Raw genomic sequence first — 15,936 nt, forward strand, 5'->3', positions numbered from 1 at the left:
AAGCCCTCTCGACTTCCTTTGGTGTGTGTGTGTGCTCGCTGGCATGTTGTATATACGATCATTTCCTCACTTGTTTAAATAGTGCAGCTTGTGTTGGCAGTGCTCTCACTCAGCTCCAAATGGTTTGCATCATGCTTAAAGCACCCTCCTTCCTCCCCCCTCTCCTCCTTCCCCCCAGCCACAAAACTCTGCGCTAGGAAAACAGCCAGGGCTTTTTCCCTTCTCTAAGGAGGAGAGTGATAAATAGGTGACTAGAGAGAAGCAGACACCATGTGTTAACTTACAAAAAAAGCTTTTAGGAATATGAAGCATTCCCCGCTGCCTGGTTTCTATTTTCCTTCCTCTAAGGACTGTGTTTTAACCTGAACGTTTTTCTGGTCTGTTTATAGAAAACAAAGCTCGTTGCGTGTTGCCCTGGTGGGGACTGTGGAACTCTTAGTCTCTGCTTAATAGTTGGGTCTTTGGCAACTACCCTCTTTGGAGGGTAGGGCAGTCTGCTCTGCTTCATGTTCCCATGTAGCAGTTGCTAGGGTGGGGAAGTAGCACCCACACATCCTGGGAACAAAGTCTCCTGTGCTGAGCTGGGGAAGCCTGTGTCTGACCTCTCTGTGGAGTTGTTAACATCACATCCCTTGGGGAGGCCTTTGGGGAAGAGGCCACAAATGGCTTCTTAAGTGGAAGCCTTTTGACCTAGATGAAGTATAGAGAGAGACATAGGTAGATGGCTCTTGTTTTTTAAAGATTTATCTATATGTTTTAGGGAGAGAGAGAGCACGTGTGAACAGGGGAAGGGGCAGAGGCAGAGGGAGAGGGAGAGAGAATCTTCAAGCGGACTCCCACTGAGCACAGAGCCCGACATGGGGCTTGATCCCAGGACCCTGAGATCATGACCTGAGCCAAAATCAAGAGCCAGGCGTCTAACCGACTGAGCCACCCAGGCGCCCCAGGTAGATGTTGTTTTAAAAAATGTCAGATGGTAAAAACGAAATCCCAGCCATAAACTAAAAATATGAGAGAGATTGTATTGAATGAAAATATTACTATATTGAAGATTTAAAATGTTTAAACTTGTTCTTAGTAGAAGAGTTATATGTTCACTATAGACAAGTTAAAAAAAAAAAAAAGAAAGAAAAATTTATCCACAGTCCTTTTACCCAGTGGTAACATTGCTGTTATTTTTGCTAATCATGATCATATTTAACTACTAGTATACACACTTTTTTAAATACAAAACTAAAGTCATTATACAGACTGTAATCTGCTTTTTTCACTTAATCTTGTTTTAATGTGTTCTTATATGGAATCATTTTTCAAAAAAAGATTATGTATGTATGTATTTAAGAGAGAAATAGGGAGAGGAGAACAAGTGGGAGGGGCAGAGGGAGAGGGAGATAGAATCTCAAGCAGACTCCATGCCAAGCGTGGAGCCCAACATGGGGCTTGATCTCGGGACCCTGAGATCATGACCTGAACTCAAATCAAGAGTTGAATGCTTAACCATTCCTATATGGAATCATTTTTGATTATCACTTTGTATTCTTTTGTATGCCAAGATTTCTTTAACCAGTCTTTGCTTTATTGAACTAAGGGACTCTTCTCAATTTTTGCACTACTGTAAACAGTGACATAATTACTTATAGCAGAATTTTCGCATAGGTTCCCCTTGGTTAAACATATTGACTTATCAAAAACTCTTCCTCTTTGGATGTGTTTAATGACTAATAGGGATCTTGGGAATGTGAGAGCCTCTCTCTCTTAAAAGGAATATTCATTTTATGCTTTTTCAGTGAAAAGTTGGAGTGCAATCCTGCTCTTGTAGTGTCAGAAGGGGATAATTATGGGGAATTACAGTATGTGAGGCTGAGGATAGCTAACAGTGCTTACGTGTTGTGGAAGATGGTCAGTTAGAAGAGAAACTGGATAAGCATGGCTTGGGCCAGGGGATCCTGTGGTGTTCTTCTCTGATCACAAGGTGAGTTTGACTCTGGAGGGTACTTTTGGGAGTCGGCTACTGGCTTAGCTGCCTTTTGGTGCAGAACAAGGAAGGAGTCCTAACCAGCTTCAGACTTCCTAACCCCTGTCTCATCAACTCTCCCAGCGGTAGTGTCAATATGATACGTGTATGTGATACAGCATATGGTACAATGCAGCATATGATAAGTATATGATGTGGCCAGAGAAGAATACAGAGCCAGCAGTCCATGCCCTCAGCCTGCAGTGGTGGTTCACAGACTACCCCAGGGCAGTTGCAGCTCATGGCAGCTCAAGACTAAGGTAGGTCTCTGCTTCAAGGACTGTGTAATAGGTATGTCAAACATAACATCTTCAGATCCATACTCTCCCCTAAACCTAGTCTTTTCTTTATTCTTCCCATCTTGATAAATAACAGCTTTGACTTTGGGTAGCTTATATTAAAATTCTTGGGGTTATTCTTGGCTACTCTCTTTCTCACACCTCCATATCTAATTCACCAGCTGTTCATGTCTTCTTTACCTTCAAAAGAAATGCAGAGACAACTCTTTCTTACCACCCTACCCTAGATCAGCTCATTGCAGTGCCTTCTGACTGATTTCTCTAGTTCCTCCTTCCTCCTATTCCCCAGTCTGTTTTCAGCACAAGTGGAATGATCTTTTTAAAACATCAACAAGATCATGTCACTTCTTTGTTCAAAACCTTCTGATGGCTGCTTCTCTCACTTAGAATAAAAGCCAAAGTTTTAACAACATCCTGCAGCACTCTCAGTGATATGACACCACCTCTACCTGCCCTTAACTCTGACCTCAGCTCCTACTGCTCTCCTCCTAGCTGATATGCTTTAGTCACATTGGCATCCTTGCTGTTCCTCACACAAGCCAAGCACGCATGTCTAAGGGTCTTTGCACTGCTTTCCTCTTAACCTAGAATACTGTGTCCCCAGAGAGCTGTGTGGCTCTCTCACTCCCTTCTAAATGTCACCTTGTTAGAAGGGTCTTCCCTAGCTACTTTGTATAACATGTTCCCTTCCTTTTCTTTTTATTCTGCTTTATTCTTCATTGCAGAGAAAAATAACATCTCCTGAATATCTAGCCTGTATTGGTTCCTGGATTAGGTACTTCTATATAGTATTTCATTAAGTTCTCCCAATAAGCCTGCCAAGTAGGTATTAGTACCTTTGTGTTTTTTGTTTTTTGTTGTTGTTTTTGAAAGAGGTGACTGAGGCTCAAGAGAAGAATGAAAAAATGATGATAAACTCCTATGGGTCATCTCCATAGCCAACCTAGAATGTTAGTATGGACCTGTCAGAGGGAATCTTTAGGAACTTTGGCCTTTAAGAAATCTGAAAAAGATAGATATTTTGTCCAGCTTTTAGTGTTGAGTACTAAGAAGTGTAAAATATGTCAAGGACTTGTCAGTAGCAGCAACATGTGCAATTTCAGTGCTGGTCCAGTTTGGTCACATGTTTGGTCCCACCTCGATGCCCATTCAACAGGTATTTACTGAGCATGTCTGTATTACACTGTCTTGCACACACTAGAGAAATGCAGGCTTGTAAGGCAAATATCTTTGGGAGGCAGTGGGTGGCATGTACAAATGCGAAAAGCAACATAAGTTAATTTGAACCTGTAGTTAAGGAGGAAGTCTTGAAATTTTGTTGAGCTGGTAGTATTGCAATGAAGGCATAGCTTAAGGAGCACTGATTTGGCATTAACGTATCATTGTACTTCCTAAGCATGTTCTGCAGAACTCTAGTTGTATAGGTTCTTAATTGTTAGGTGAGAGAAAGAGTTTCATGATCACATAAGTTGTGGTAAAGTAATGTTAAGCAGGGATATCCGGGTGGCTCAGTCAGCTGGGCATCCAACTCTTGATTTCAGCTCAGGTTATGATCTCAGGTCATGAGATTGAGCCCTGCGCCATTGAGCTCCCTGCTCATTGGGGAGTCTGCTGCTCTCTCTTCCCGTCTGTCCCTCACCCCACTCATGCTCGTTCGCTCTCTCAAAAAAAAAAAAATAATAATAATAATGTTAAACAGAATCCAATACCGTAAGGCTTATTGGAGCTTTTAATGTAGTGTACTGTGAGAATAGCCTTTGCAGTTTTTCCCAAACTTGCTTCACCCTTGATCTTTTTTGATTTATTGAACATCTTGCAGGACTAGTATTCAGCTTAAAAAAAAAAAAAAAAAGTAAAAAGAAAACCTGGGTATGGAATGAGCAAGAGGTAAGAAAACAGATCGCTATTGGAATTATCTAGAAGAGAAATTAAGAGTACAGATGAGGGTAAAAGCAATAGAGTGGAGCTGGTTACATTCTGAAAGAAACATCACATATGTTGAAACCAATTAGCGCCAACCAGGACAAAGAAAGTGATCTTAGGTTCATTGTGTGGCTACTGGACATCTAAATTCAGAAGATTAAGTAATTTACTTACCCAAGGTCATGTAGCTAGTAAGGAAGTGTAGGATTAGAACCCTTCCCTCTCTGTCATACTTTAAAACCTCATGTTCTGGGACTCCTGGCTGGCTCAGTTGGTATAGCATGGATTCATTCTTTCTTTCTTTCCTTCCTTTCTTCTAGAGAGGGAGAGAGAGAGAGAAAATCTCAAGCAAACTTCCCATTGAACATGGAGCCTGATGCAGGGACCAACACAGGGATCGAACTCATGACCCTGAGATCATGACCAGAGCCAAAATCAGGAGTTCGACGCTTAACCAACTGAGCCACCCAGGCACCCCAAGCATGCAGCTCTTGATCTCAAGGTCATGAGTTCGAGCCCAGTGTTGGGCATAGGGTTTACTTAAGAAAAATTTTAAAAAAAATTTTTTTATAAACCCCTCATGTTCTAATGATTTGATGTCTAGGATTTGCTTCAAAATAATTGTGGATAAAAGTATGAATGAAAAGAAAGGCCAAATATTGACCAGTATTACATCTGAATCATGGGTGGATTGAGTTCATTATAGTATTGTACTTTTGTATATATATGAAATTTTCTATAATAACTTGTGGTTAAAAGGAGTAATATATAGCCATCCTGAAAGGAAGTGAAACAAATAAAATTCTGTGTCTTTTCTGCTGCATTATAGTGCACAAATGATTGAAAAAGTAATCAAACTATAATAATAATGAAATTAAGCTCTTGCAGTCACTAATCATGTTCCAGGCACTGCGCTTAACTCTTTACATGCATTTTCTCATTGAAACCCCAACAACCCTATACACAGATAGGAGAAATGATGAAAAGGAAACTGTTTTAGGTGAAAGATGTTCAGTTCATGTTGTGCCTTAGTCCATGTAAAAAAAAAAAAGCTTAATTATTGTCTTCAAAATCTATGCATGTGACTGTATAGGTGATACTAACCAAGGATCTGTATAGTCTTTCCTTAGGCTCTAAAGAACTTTCCTAAAGCTCTATTTAATGATACTAATGCATTTATGTCATAAATAGATGTAAGCAGTGCTTATTCTAGCTTCCCCAGGTAGATTAATTTTTGTAGTTTTCTTTGTCTTCCTCCCCATATTGTCTGACCAAGAGCTAAGTAAAGAACTTTTCAATAAGCTAATGCTGGGGCCACTCTTTGGCTTGATTGGGGAATAAATTATTATAAGTCATTATAAGTCAGTGTTTTAAGTCTCACATCATATTCCATTCATTCTTACAGGCATCTTTGCTTTCTGTCTGGATGTAGGATCCTAGGAAACTTCATCATTCTTAAATATATTGTTGAGGTTAAAGATGGGGCTTAAATTGCCCAACTTTTGGAACTCCTGGCTTGTCTGCTTGTTTATTTGTTAAATGACATTTTTGGAGTGTTGTTTGTTATATACATAATTACCCCAAAATGTTTTAAATGGAAAATATAGAAAAGCACAAAAAAGTAAAAATCACCTGCAAGCTACCACCTAAAATTAACCAGTGTTAATAGCATTTATGTCCTTCCAGTCTTTTCCCCCCGTGCTTATATGTGTATACTTATTCTTTTCTTTTCATAAAATTAGACCATACATGTATATGCTTTGTTCTTGTTTTATATTTTTTATATACTTATATATATAGTATATAAGATATACATACTATATATATATATACACGTGCACGCACATACATACATATGTATATGTGTACAGATACGTAAGTATGTATATGTACACAGTATACACACATACATGTAGTTTGGGGGGGAATACTGGCTTTGTTGTTTGGTGGTCTGGAAAATATTTAAGTGCTACCAGTAACTAATTTATTAAAAAACATACTTGATCCTCTATTCTCAAAGTATCAACATCAAGAATAGAAAAAAAGCCAAAACTATTGACTCATGTTTAAGATATGGAAATTAGGACTGCTTACAAATATGTGTTTTCTTTTTCACACGATTGCATGTTGTTTTTTAATTTACAATAATTATTTAGAATTAATTTTATATTAAGTGTTTTTAGTGCTCACCATCAGGTCTTTTACTCTATGGCTTTCCCATTCTTTTTTTTTTTTTTTTCGAGATTTTTATTCATCAGAGAGAGATTGCGCACAAGCAGGGGGAGCAGCAGGCAGAGGGAGAAGCAGGCTCCCCGCTGAGTAAAGAGCCCAGTGCGTGACTCAATCTTAGGACCCTGGGACCATGACCTGAGCTGAAGGCAGATGCTTAACCGACTGAGCCACCCGGGCGTCCTGGCTTTCCTATTCTTATCATGTCCTTTGATTCATCTGTTATTCAAATGCAACACTAAGGAATATTTTCATCGAAGATGACATGGGTGCCTTTTAAAAATTAAGGTGACTTTTATAAAATATCGTAGTAAGATACATACTCATGTGAAAGAATCAAATTCACAAAAATATATACAGTCAAAAACCACCCGCCAGGAGTAACTGCTGTTAACAATTTGATATTTACCTTTTTAGACTACTTCTATATTGAAAAAAACCATATTTATACATGTATATACCTGAATGATCAAAATGATAGTGTGGGATGCATTCTTTTCCGTACTTTGCTCTTTTCATTGAATGATCCATCAAGGACATTCTTCATGACTACTTTTGAACACTCGCATTTTGAAATTGTTCTTATTTTGCCATTGCACATGAATGGCAACTTAGCTTAGGTCAACTATTTTTTCCCCTTAAAACTATAGGTATTATCCCATTGCATTAATGGTTAGGAAAAATTGGAGAAAGGTCTGATGTTTCTTCCTTTGAAGGCATACTCCTTTTTTGGTCCAAAGTGAGTAACTTACAACTTTTTGTAATCTTGAATTTCAAATTATATGAGGATTTGTTTAGATATTGGGCTCTGTACTTTAGTTTTTCGTAGGTACATAATGAGCTTTTTAATAAGCAGATCCAGTTCTATCTATGGACCAGTAAAGTTTTCATCTCTTATGTCCTTGATTGCTAATGTTCTGTTTGTTCTATTATTTTCTTCACTGTCTTCTACATATCTTTTTCTGTCATCATTTTAATCTCTTTTTGCTTTGCCTCTGCATTGTTGGAGAGCTTCTCAAGTTTATCTTCTCTGGAATTGATTGAGATTTTTAGAATGCTGATTCTACTTTTTACTGCTTCTAATTCAGTTTTTAAGTCTGATATTGCATTTTATGTTTCCTTACATTACTTCCCTGTGTTATCCTGGAACCTTTATATTTTTGCCCACCTTTTATCCAGGTCCCTTTTATCTGTCTTTGTTTTGTCATTTTTCTTTTATCATACTTCACAGTGTCTATGATTTTAAAAATTCAGTTCTAAAAATATCTTCTTCATTTGACATTCCCCACACTCCCCCACAAATATACTTTGTTTCTCTATCTCTTTTTGTGCTATTTTCTCCCTTTTTTATGTTGCAGACCCTTTTCATAGGCCCCAACTTGGATTTCTATAATCTGATTCTGGCCAAGTACATTTCTTTGAACAAAGAAAGGTTTCCTCAGGTCTGATATCTGCTCCAAAATAGGTTATGTAGATTCTCATGGGATTCCTCCTTTGTCCACAAATACTATTTAGAATCTCCTTCTCAGCTCTACAGCTGGTTGGTATAAGTTTGTATTACCAAGTCACAACCCTGAAGAGAGTGGGGAGGAGGCCAGGTGGTATGCAGTTTTAATAAATGAATTTATTTTCTACATTTGCTGCCCTGTATATAGTGGAGCTGCTACACCAGAGCTAATGTCTCATCTCTATTTCCTGTGTCTCATCTCTATTTCACATAAATGATAACAGCATTTTCTGACCTCCTCACTGGAGCTGTGGCCTACCATGTCAAGAGGAAATTCTACTCTCTGGCCACTTCTGTTTATTTAAAGATTTATTTAAAGATTTATGTATTTATTTTGAGAGAGAGCAAGAGAGAGCACAAGAAGAGGGCCAGAGGGAGAGGGAGAGAGAATCCCCAGCAGACTCTGCACTGAGCTCGGAATCCAACACGGGGCTCTGTCTCACAACCCTGAGATCATGGCCTGAGCTGAAATCAAGAGTCGGACACTTAACCAACTGTGCCACCCAGGCACCCCGACCACTTCCCATTTAGTATGGTAGTTTACCTCTGAAATGCTGATTGTGCTACCGATTTGTAGCAGTGAAAAAGCTTCAAGTGGTGTTCTGCATCTGCCTTATGTCCTCACACTTTGTGGTAGACAGAATAATGGCCCCTTAAAGATGGTCCACATCTTAATTCCTGAGACCTATTGAAAGTTACCTTACAAGGCAAAGGTGCCTTTGCAAATGTGATTAAATTAAGTAAGGATCTTGAGATGAAAGATGATCCTAGATTGCCCAGGTGTAAATAATGTAATCACAAAGGTCCTTATAAGAAGGCAGGAGTGTAAAGAGTCAGAAAAAGGAGATGTGATGATGGAACTAGAGGTCCCAGTGAGAGAGATTTGGAGATAGTGTGCCGCTGGCCTTGAAGATAAAGGGAGGGACCGTGAGCCAAAGAATGCAGGTAGCCTCTAGATGCTAAAAAAGACAAGCACAGAGCCTCCCACAGAGGCTCTGAGAACACTGTCAACACCTTGTCAACTGACAAAACTGACAACACCCTGTGAGCACCTTGATTTTAGGATTTCTGACCTTTAGAACTGTAAGGTAATAAATTGTATTGTTTTAAGCCATTAAATTTGTAGTAATTTATTACAGCAGCAATAGGTGACTAATACAACCTTCCAAACTGGAGAATTTTGCTGGGCTCTTCATTGTTTACTTCTCTTGCTGCTTCCTTTTTCTTTTTTAACCTTTTTAATTATGAAATGTACATGTGGAAATGCATTAAACAAAAAGACTTGTCACAAAATGAGGAACTATATAACCACCAAGCAGGTCAAGAAATAGAACAACACAAGGATGGTAATTACCAGTCCCATTCAGTTTATATTGGAGGTCCTAGCCAGTACAGTAAGACAAGAAAAAGAAATAGAAGTATTAAAAAGATGATTGGAGGGACACCTGGGTGGCTTATTTGGTTAGTCTGCTTTCAGCTCAGGTCATGATCCCAGGGTCCTGGGATTGAGTTCTACATCAGGCTCCCTGCCCAGCGGGGAGAGTCTGCTTGTTGCTCTGCCTCTGCCCCTCCTCTGGCTTCTGCTCACCGGCTCTCTCTCTCTCTCTCCAATAAAATCTTTTTTAAAAAAAAAAGATGAAAGGGGAAAAAATAAAGGTAAAGCTATCTTTATTGGCAAGTAATGTGATACATACTTAGAAAATCCTAAAGAAGATAAGGATAAATTAATAGAATAAGTGAATTTTGCAAAGTTGCTTGATATAAAGTCAGCATACAAAAATCAATTCCTTATCTACATACTAACATCTAACCAAATGAAATTTTTTTAGAAGTTGACTTCTTAAAAAAATAAAAGTTGTTTTCTTAGGAATGCAAGCTGTCAATTGGCTCTTAATGACCTGATTCCATCTGTCCTCTATCCATCTGGCAGTAATTCTTAATGATTTATGGCAGAGAGATGGCATTTTCCCATTTGAGAGCTATTGACTGCTATGCATCAGGCACTATTCTAGATACCACAGCCATGGCAGTAAACACAGTAGACAGTGGAGGGATCCCAGGGCATGGGGGTGTATTCTGTGTATTCAGTTGGGATAGTGAATATAGAATTATTTAATTCAGAGGTCTGTGCTTTTTAAGGTGCTTTTGTTTGTTTGTTTGTTTGTTTTTTATAAAAATTACCTTTCTGGGGATGGCTGGGTGGCTTAGTTAAGTGTCTGCCTTCAGCTCAGGTCATGATCCCAGGGTCCTGGGATCGAGCCCCGTGTCAGGCTCCCTGCTCGGTGGGGACTTCTCCCCCTCCCTCTGCTGCTCCCCCTACTTGTGCTTTCTCTCTCTCTCTCTCTCTCTCTCTCTCTCTTTCTCTCTCTCTGTCTCTGTCAAATGGATAAATAAAATCTTTAAAAAAATCTTTTAAAAAATAACCTTTCTTTATATTACAAAATAGATATTCATTTCAGAAATACTAGGAAAATCAAGATTATCAGTAAGGAAAAATAAGATTCTGTGATCTTTCTATCCTGGTTGGGTAGATGGATAGATGGACAGACATATGTGAATTTTTTTTGCTTTTTAACAGAAATAGAATCAAATCATATATACTGTTTTGTAATCTGCTTTGTTCACTTAGCAATAAATATATCCTGCATATTATTTCCATGTTGACCTAGAACATGAATTTTAGTGGCTGCATTATATTTACTTGTGTGGACATACCATAATATCTGTAGATATCTAAAGAAAAACCATGTCCAGCCAGATATTTAGAAATGAACTATGAACTGTATCTATTTCCTTTTCTGTTTTGCCTATTTAGTGGAAGAACCTCTTGATACGGATGTAAACTTAGTAAAAGTTATGTAGTGTTTTGAGAAGTCCTCTGGTTTCTGTCTAGCAAATGTTATTAAAAATTTTTCCCCTTCTCACTTGAAGTGCAGTAAATACCTTGATGGGTGGCTTTGTTTGATGATTCATTTCACCAGTGGCCCTTTGGCACTGACTGTTTGTATTTTGTGTATCTCTCCGCCTACCTCATTGTTGCCCTCCCTCACCTTTTTTGTGCTCTCTCTTACCTCTTTACTAATTGTTTATAAATTTATAGACTTACTGATTACTACTTCTGTTTACTCAGGTACTTTCAGATTTATCAGTTACTGCCTGATTTATAAACCTAATTCCCCAAATGGGCCCTGTTGAACTCCGCTGTCTTTATGCTCATGCTATGGATAGGTCAATGACTAGGTGTTCTTTTTGTTCTAGGATAATAATTTTCTTTTTTTTTTTTTAAAGATTTTATTTATTTGTACGACAGAGATAGAGACAGCCAGCGAGAGAGGGAACACAAGCAGGGGGAGTGGAGAGGAAGAAGCAGGCTCATAGCAGAGGAGCCTGATGTGGGGCTCGATCCCATTACGCCGGGATCACGCCCTGAGCCAAAGGCAGATGCCCAACCGCTGTGCCACCCAGGCGCCCCTAGGATAATAATTTTCTTACTTTAGCATTCATCAGAATCACCTGGAGGCCTTGTTAAAACACCCGATTGCTGGGCCCAACCCCCAGTGGTTACTGATTATTTATTTGGGAAGGAGAGACAGAAAAAATTGCATTTCTAACAAGTTCCCAGGTGATGCTGATGGTTTGGGTTCCGTACTTTGAGAACCACTGGTTTTAGGAATTTGGTGGCTGCCAGAGTTGTAGTCATCAGGCAAAGATTTTGGCCCAGGTAAAAAAAAAAAAAAAAAAAAAAACAAGAAAAAACCCGAAGATTTCTGGTATAAATAGTCTTCCTCATTCTGTCTTTAATTTTGGAATGTAGGGCATATTACCTAAGAGTTCATATACTTTGCCTCCATGTTTGCCAGACAGGTTTCTGAGCTCTTCAGGAAGAAGTTATATTCAGAATGCTATAAATATGTTTTTTTCAGAGTATATATGAAGAGTCACATGTCTGGATCTCTTTTCCCAAGAGGGCCCTCAGCAAAACATCTGACTTTTAATGAGTGTTTATCGTGTGCTAGGTACTGTTTTAATGCTTTAAATTATCTCATTTAAATGTCACAGAAGCCCCATGGGAATTTGAACTTTATGAAAGAACTTGTCCAGGATGACACAGGTAAGAATGAAGGAGTCATATCCAAGCAGTCCAAGTTTAGAGCACACACTCTTAATTGAATATAAATTTGGTAGGGTGGTGGAACAAATATTTCTTAGTATACCTCCAGTTCTCTTAACTTCGACAGTTCTTTTATTTTCACTGGGAGCTTGATTTCTCACTAGGAGCTTGGGAATTCTTTTTTTTAAAAGATTTTATTTATTTATTTTGTCAGGCAGAGGGAGAAGCAGGCTCCCCACTGAGCAGGGAGCCCAATGTAGGGCTCGATCCTAGGACTCTGGGATCATGACCTGAGCTGAAGGCAGACACTTAACTGACTGATCCACCCAGGCATCCCGAGCTTGGGAATTTGTGACCTGGTTTAGGGAGATTATCTGATTTCCATAATGGTTCTTGAGAATGAAGAAAGAAGTAAAAGTTCATATGAGGGGAACGGATGCTCAGATTGAATTGATCTGCTTCTTTCTCTCTGGGTTACATGTTCTTCACATCTTGGAATGCCCTGCAGCCCAAAGATACCTGAGTGTCTAGAATATGAGTCTTTGGAGAGAGATACTCTATTTTTGAGAAACCCTTGAGAGTGCTCTAAGAGGACTGAATTTATACACAAGATGATCTACATCATTTTGGAGATGTGCCCAAGAGCAAAACAATCTTCAGAGTTGTGGCAGTGTAACTTATAAGGACCAAAAAATCAGGACAATGCCTTGGGCTCCAGACTTTGCAGGCAGGATTGCTTAGAGATGAACAAGCTCTCATGGAGTTGGTTGATGGGGATAACTGATGCATAAAAACCTGAAGGTGAGTGATGGAAGTTTGCCTGCCTATCTACAGATAAACACACAAACCATCTTTGGCTCAAGACCAAATAAATATGGGCCATAATAAAAAATAAAGTTGAGGGGCGCCTGGGTGGCTCAGTCCATTAAGCAACTGCCTTCGGCTCAGGTCATGATCCTGGAGTCCCGAGATCGGGCTCCGCATCGGGGATCCTGCTTCTCCTTCTGACTGTCCCCCCATCATGCTCTCTCTCTTTCCCTCTCTCTCTCAAATAAATAAATAAAATCTGAAAAAAAAAAAAGTTGAAATGGGTAAGAGGAAGAAGAATGTTACCTAGAGAAAGGACTTAACTATTGACATAAATGTTTGCCTCCGTACTTCCGGTCCCACCTTTTTCTTTAATGTAATTCTCATGTATGTAAAAGAATATTATGTTTTTACTTTATAACTTTAGATATCTGAAAATAATCTTTATTAAAGTTAATACCTTTACTTTTATTAATTTGTTGGTATGTAATTTACATACAATAAAATCTTACATTTGAAAGTATTGATGGTATATATATACCTGAGTTATGACCACCCCAATCAAGATATAGAATGTTACCATCCCCCAAAATGTTCCCAAGTGCCACTTTGCAGTTAACCTCCCCAGTCCCACTCCCCATCCTAGGTAACCACTAATCTAATTTTTTTTAAGATTTTATTTATTTATTCGAGAAAGAGCACCAGTGGGGGCCGGGGGGCGGGGGAGGGATTGTGCGGAAAGAGAGGGAGAAGCAGACTCCCTGCTAATCAGGGAGCCCGACATAGGGCTCGACCCCAGGATCATGACCTGAGCCGAAGGCAGATGCTGAAGCGACTGAGCCACCCAGGAGCCCCTAGTTATTCTTACTATAGATTATTAGTATTACCTGTTTTAGAATTTCACATAAGTGGAATCATAACATTGTGTTCTGTCACTCATTTTGGTATCTGTGAGATTGATGCATGTTGTTGTGTTTTTCCAGTGGTTCATTCCCTTTATTGATGAGTAGTATTCCATTATATGGATATATCACAGTCTGTTTATCCATTCACTTTGGGTTTGGACATTTGGGTTTTTATTCTTTGGCTCTTATGAATAAAGATGCTGTGAACATTAATGTACAAGTCTTTTTGTTTACATATGTTTTCATTTCTTAGGGGTAAATAGCTGGAAGTAGAATTGCTCAGCCATATGATAAGTATATTGCTAACTTTAAAGAAACTACCAAACTCTTTTCCAGAGTGATTGCACCATGTTATAGTCCCACTAGCAATGCTTGAGAATTCTAGTTGTTTCACATCCTTGCCAACATTTGGTATTTCTAGTCTTTAGAATTTTAGCCATTCTAGTGAAGTGTGAAGTGGTCTCATTTTAGTTTTATTGACATTTGTGTAATTAAGGATGAACATCTTTTCTTGTGTTTATTAGCAATTTATAGGTCCTCATTTGGGAAATGTCCAAATCCATGCCCCATTTTCAAAATTCGGGATATTGATGTTTTCTTATAGGGTTGTAAAAGTTCTTTATATATTCTGGACACAAATCCTTGTCAGATATGTGACCTGTGAATATTTTCTCACAGTGTATGGCTAGCTTTAAAAAATTTTTTAAAGACAATCTTGAAAAGCAAATGTTTTTAATTTTGATGAAATTTGGGGTTTTTAAAATTTTTTCCTTTATGATTAGTGCTTTTTCTGTTTTAAGAAATCTTTGTTTTTGCCTTCTTAACTTTACCCTTAAAAAAATTTTTTTTCCCAGCTGTTCTAGGGCTAATGATTTGCATCCTTACCTTTTCAGAATATATTTTAAGGTCAGTATTATACCTTTTTACACTTCACACCTAAGCTTCCTGTTTCCTGCTTCATGCTTTACGAATGTAATCATCTTAAAAGAGTATAATTCCATTTACCCATTCCCTCTTGTTTAGTGCATTTGTCTTCTCTTGGACTTTTCGTATGGTATAAACCCTACTGTACTCTGTTATTATTTCTAGCTAAATAGTTACCTTTTAAGTAAAATACAAACAAAAAGAAAATATAAGCTTTTCTATTTATCTCCTTATTTACGGGTACTTTTCATTCTTTTCAGTAGATCTGAGTTTCCAGATGATGACCATCTCTCTTGAGCCTAAAGGACACCCAGGTGGCTGGTGACAAATTCCTGTAGCTTTTGTTTATCTAAAAATGTCTCTTTCTCCACTCCCTCCTTTTATCTTTGATTTTAAAGGATTATTTATTTATTTATTTATTTATTAAAGATTTTATTTATTTATGTTGACAGAGAGACAGCCAGCGAGAGAGGGAACACAGGGGGAGTGGGAGAGGAAGAAGCAGGCTCCCAGCGGAGGAGCCCAATGTGGGACTCCATCCCGGAACACCGGGATCACGCCCTGAGCCGAAGGCAGACGCTTAACGACTCAGCCACCCAGGCGCCCCAGATTTTAAAGGATTTTTTAAAAACTGGATATAGAATTCTGGATTGAAGTTTTTTTCTTTCAGCATTTTCAGATGTTGTTCTCTTATCTGGCACCCACTGTTTTCTCAGGGGAAATCAGCATTCATATACCTCTCTGTATAATGTATCTTTTGGGGGGAGTCTGCTTTGAATATTTTCTTTTATCTGTGGTTTTCAGAAGTTTGATTGGGATGTGCATAGGTGTAGTCCTTTTTACATTAATTCTGCTTGATGGTCACTGACCCTTTTGGATCTATAAGTTGGTGTTTTTCATCAAATTTGGGATATCTTCCAGAGATGATTCTTTTTTTTCTACCCTACTTACCCTCTCTTCTCTTTCTGGAATTCCAATTATGTATATGTTAGACATTTTTACATAGTCCCACAGTATGTAAGGCTCTGTTTATCTTTAACGTTTTTTCTCTCTAGTCTTCAGATTACTTGGTTTCTTTTTTTATTTTTAAGATTTATTTATTTTAGAGAGGGGGGGGGAGAGAGAGAGAGAGAACACACAAGAGGGGGGAAGGGCAGGAGAGGGAGAGAATCCGAAGCAGACTCCCTGCTGAGCATGGAACCAGTGCGGGGCTATAT

The 15,936-nt window shown here is 38.6% G+C and overlaps 1 protein-coding gene across 4 annotated transcripts in view; it reads left to right on the forward strand.

The window, feature by feature from the left end:
- SMG6 (SMG6 nonsense mediated mRNA decay factor) overlaps window positions 1-15,936 on the forward strand; it is a 226,925-nt gene that overhangs the window by 114,028 nt on the left and 96,961 nt on the right. Inside the window, exons 14-16 of one of the 4 annotated variants that reach the window (XM_034639985.1) lie at window positions 12,032-12,083; window positions 14,650-14,701; window positions 14,980-15,031. The exons of 2 other annotated variants lie outside the window; for them this stretch is intronic. In XM_034639985.1, coding sequence (XP_034495876.1) covers window positions 12,032-12,083; window positions 14,650-14,701; window positions 14,980-15,016 — 141 coding nt within the window. In that variant the 3' untranslated portion in view covers window positions 15,017-15,031. Of the gene's footprint in view, window positions 1-12,031; window positions 12,084-14,649; window positions 14,702-14,979; window positions 15,032-15,936 lie in introns of those variants that run through there. One more of the 4 variants, XM_034639986.1, reaches the window with a different exon arrangement.

Source organism: Ailuropoda melanoleuca, chromosome 13 (genome assembly GCF_002007445.2).
Source record: "Ailuropoda melanoleuca isolate Jingjing chromosome 13, ASM200744v2, whole genome shotgun sequence".
Lineage (NCBI taxonomy): Eukaryota > Metazoa > Chordata > Mammalia > Carnivora > Ursidae > Ailuropoda > Ailuropoda melanoleuca.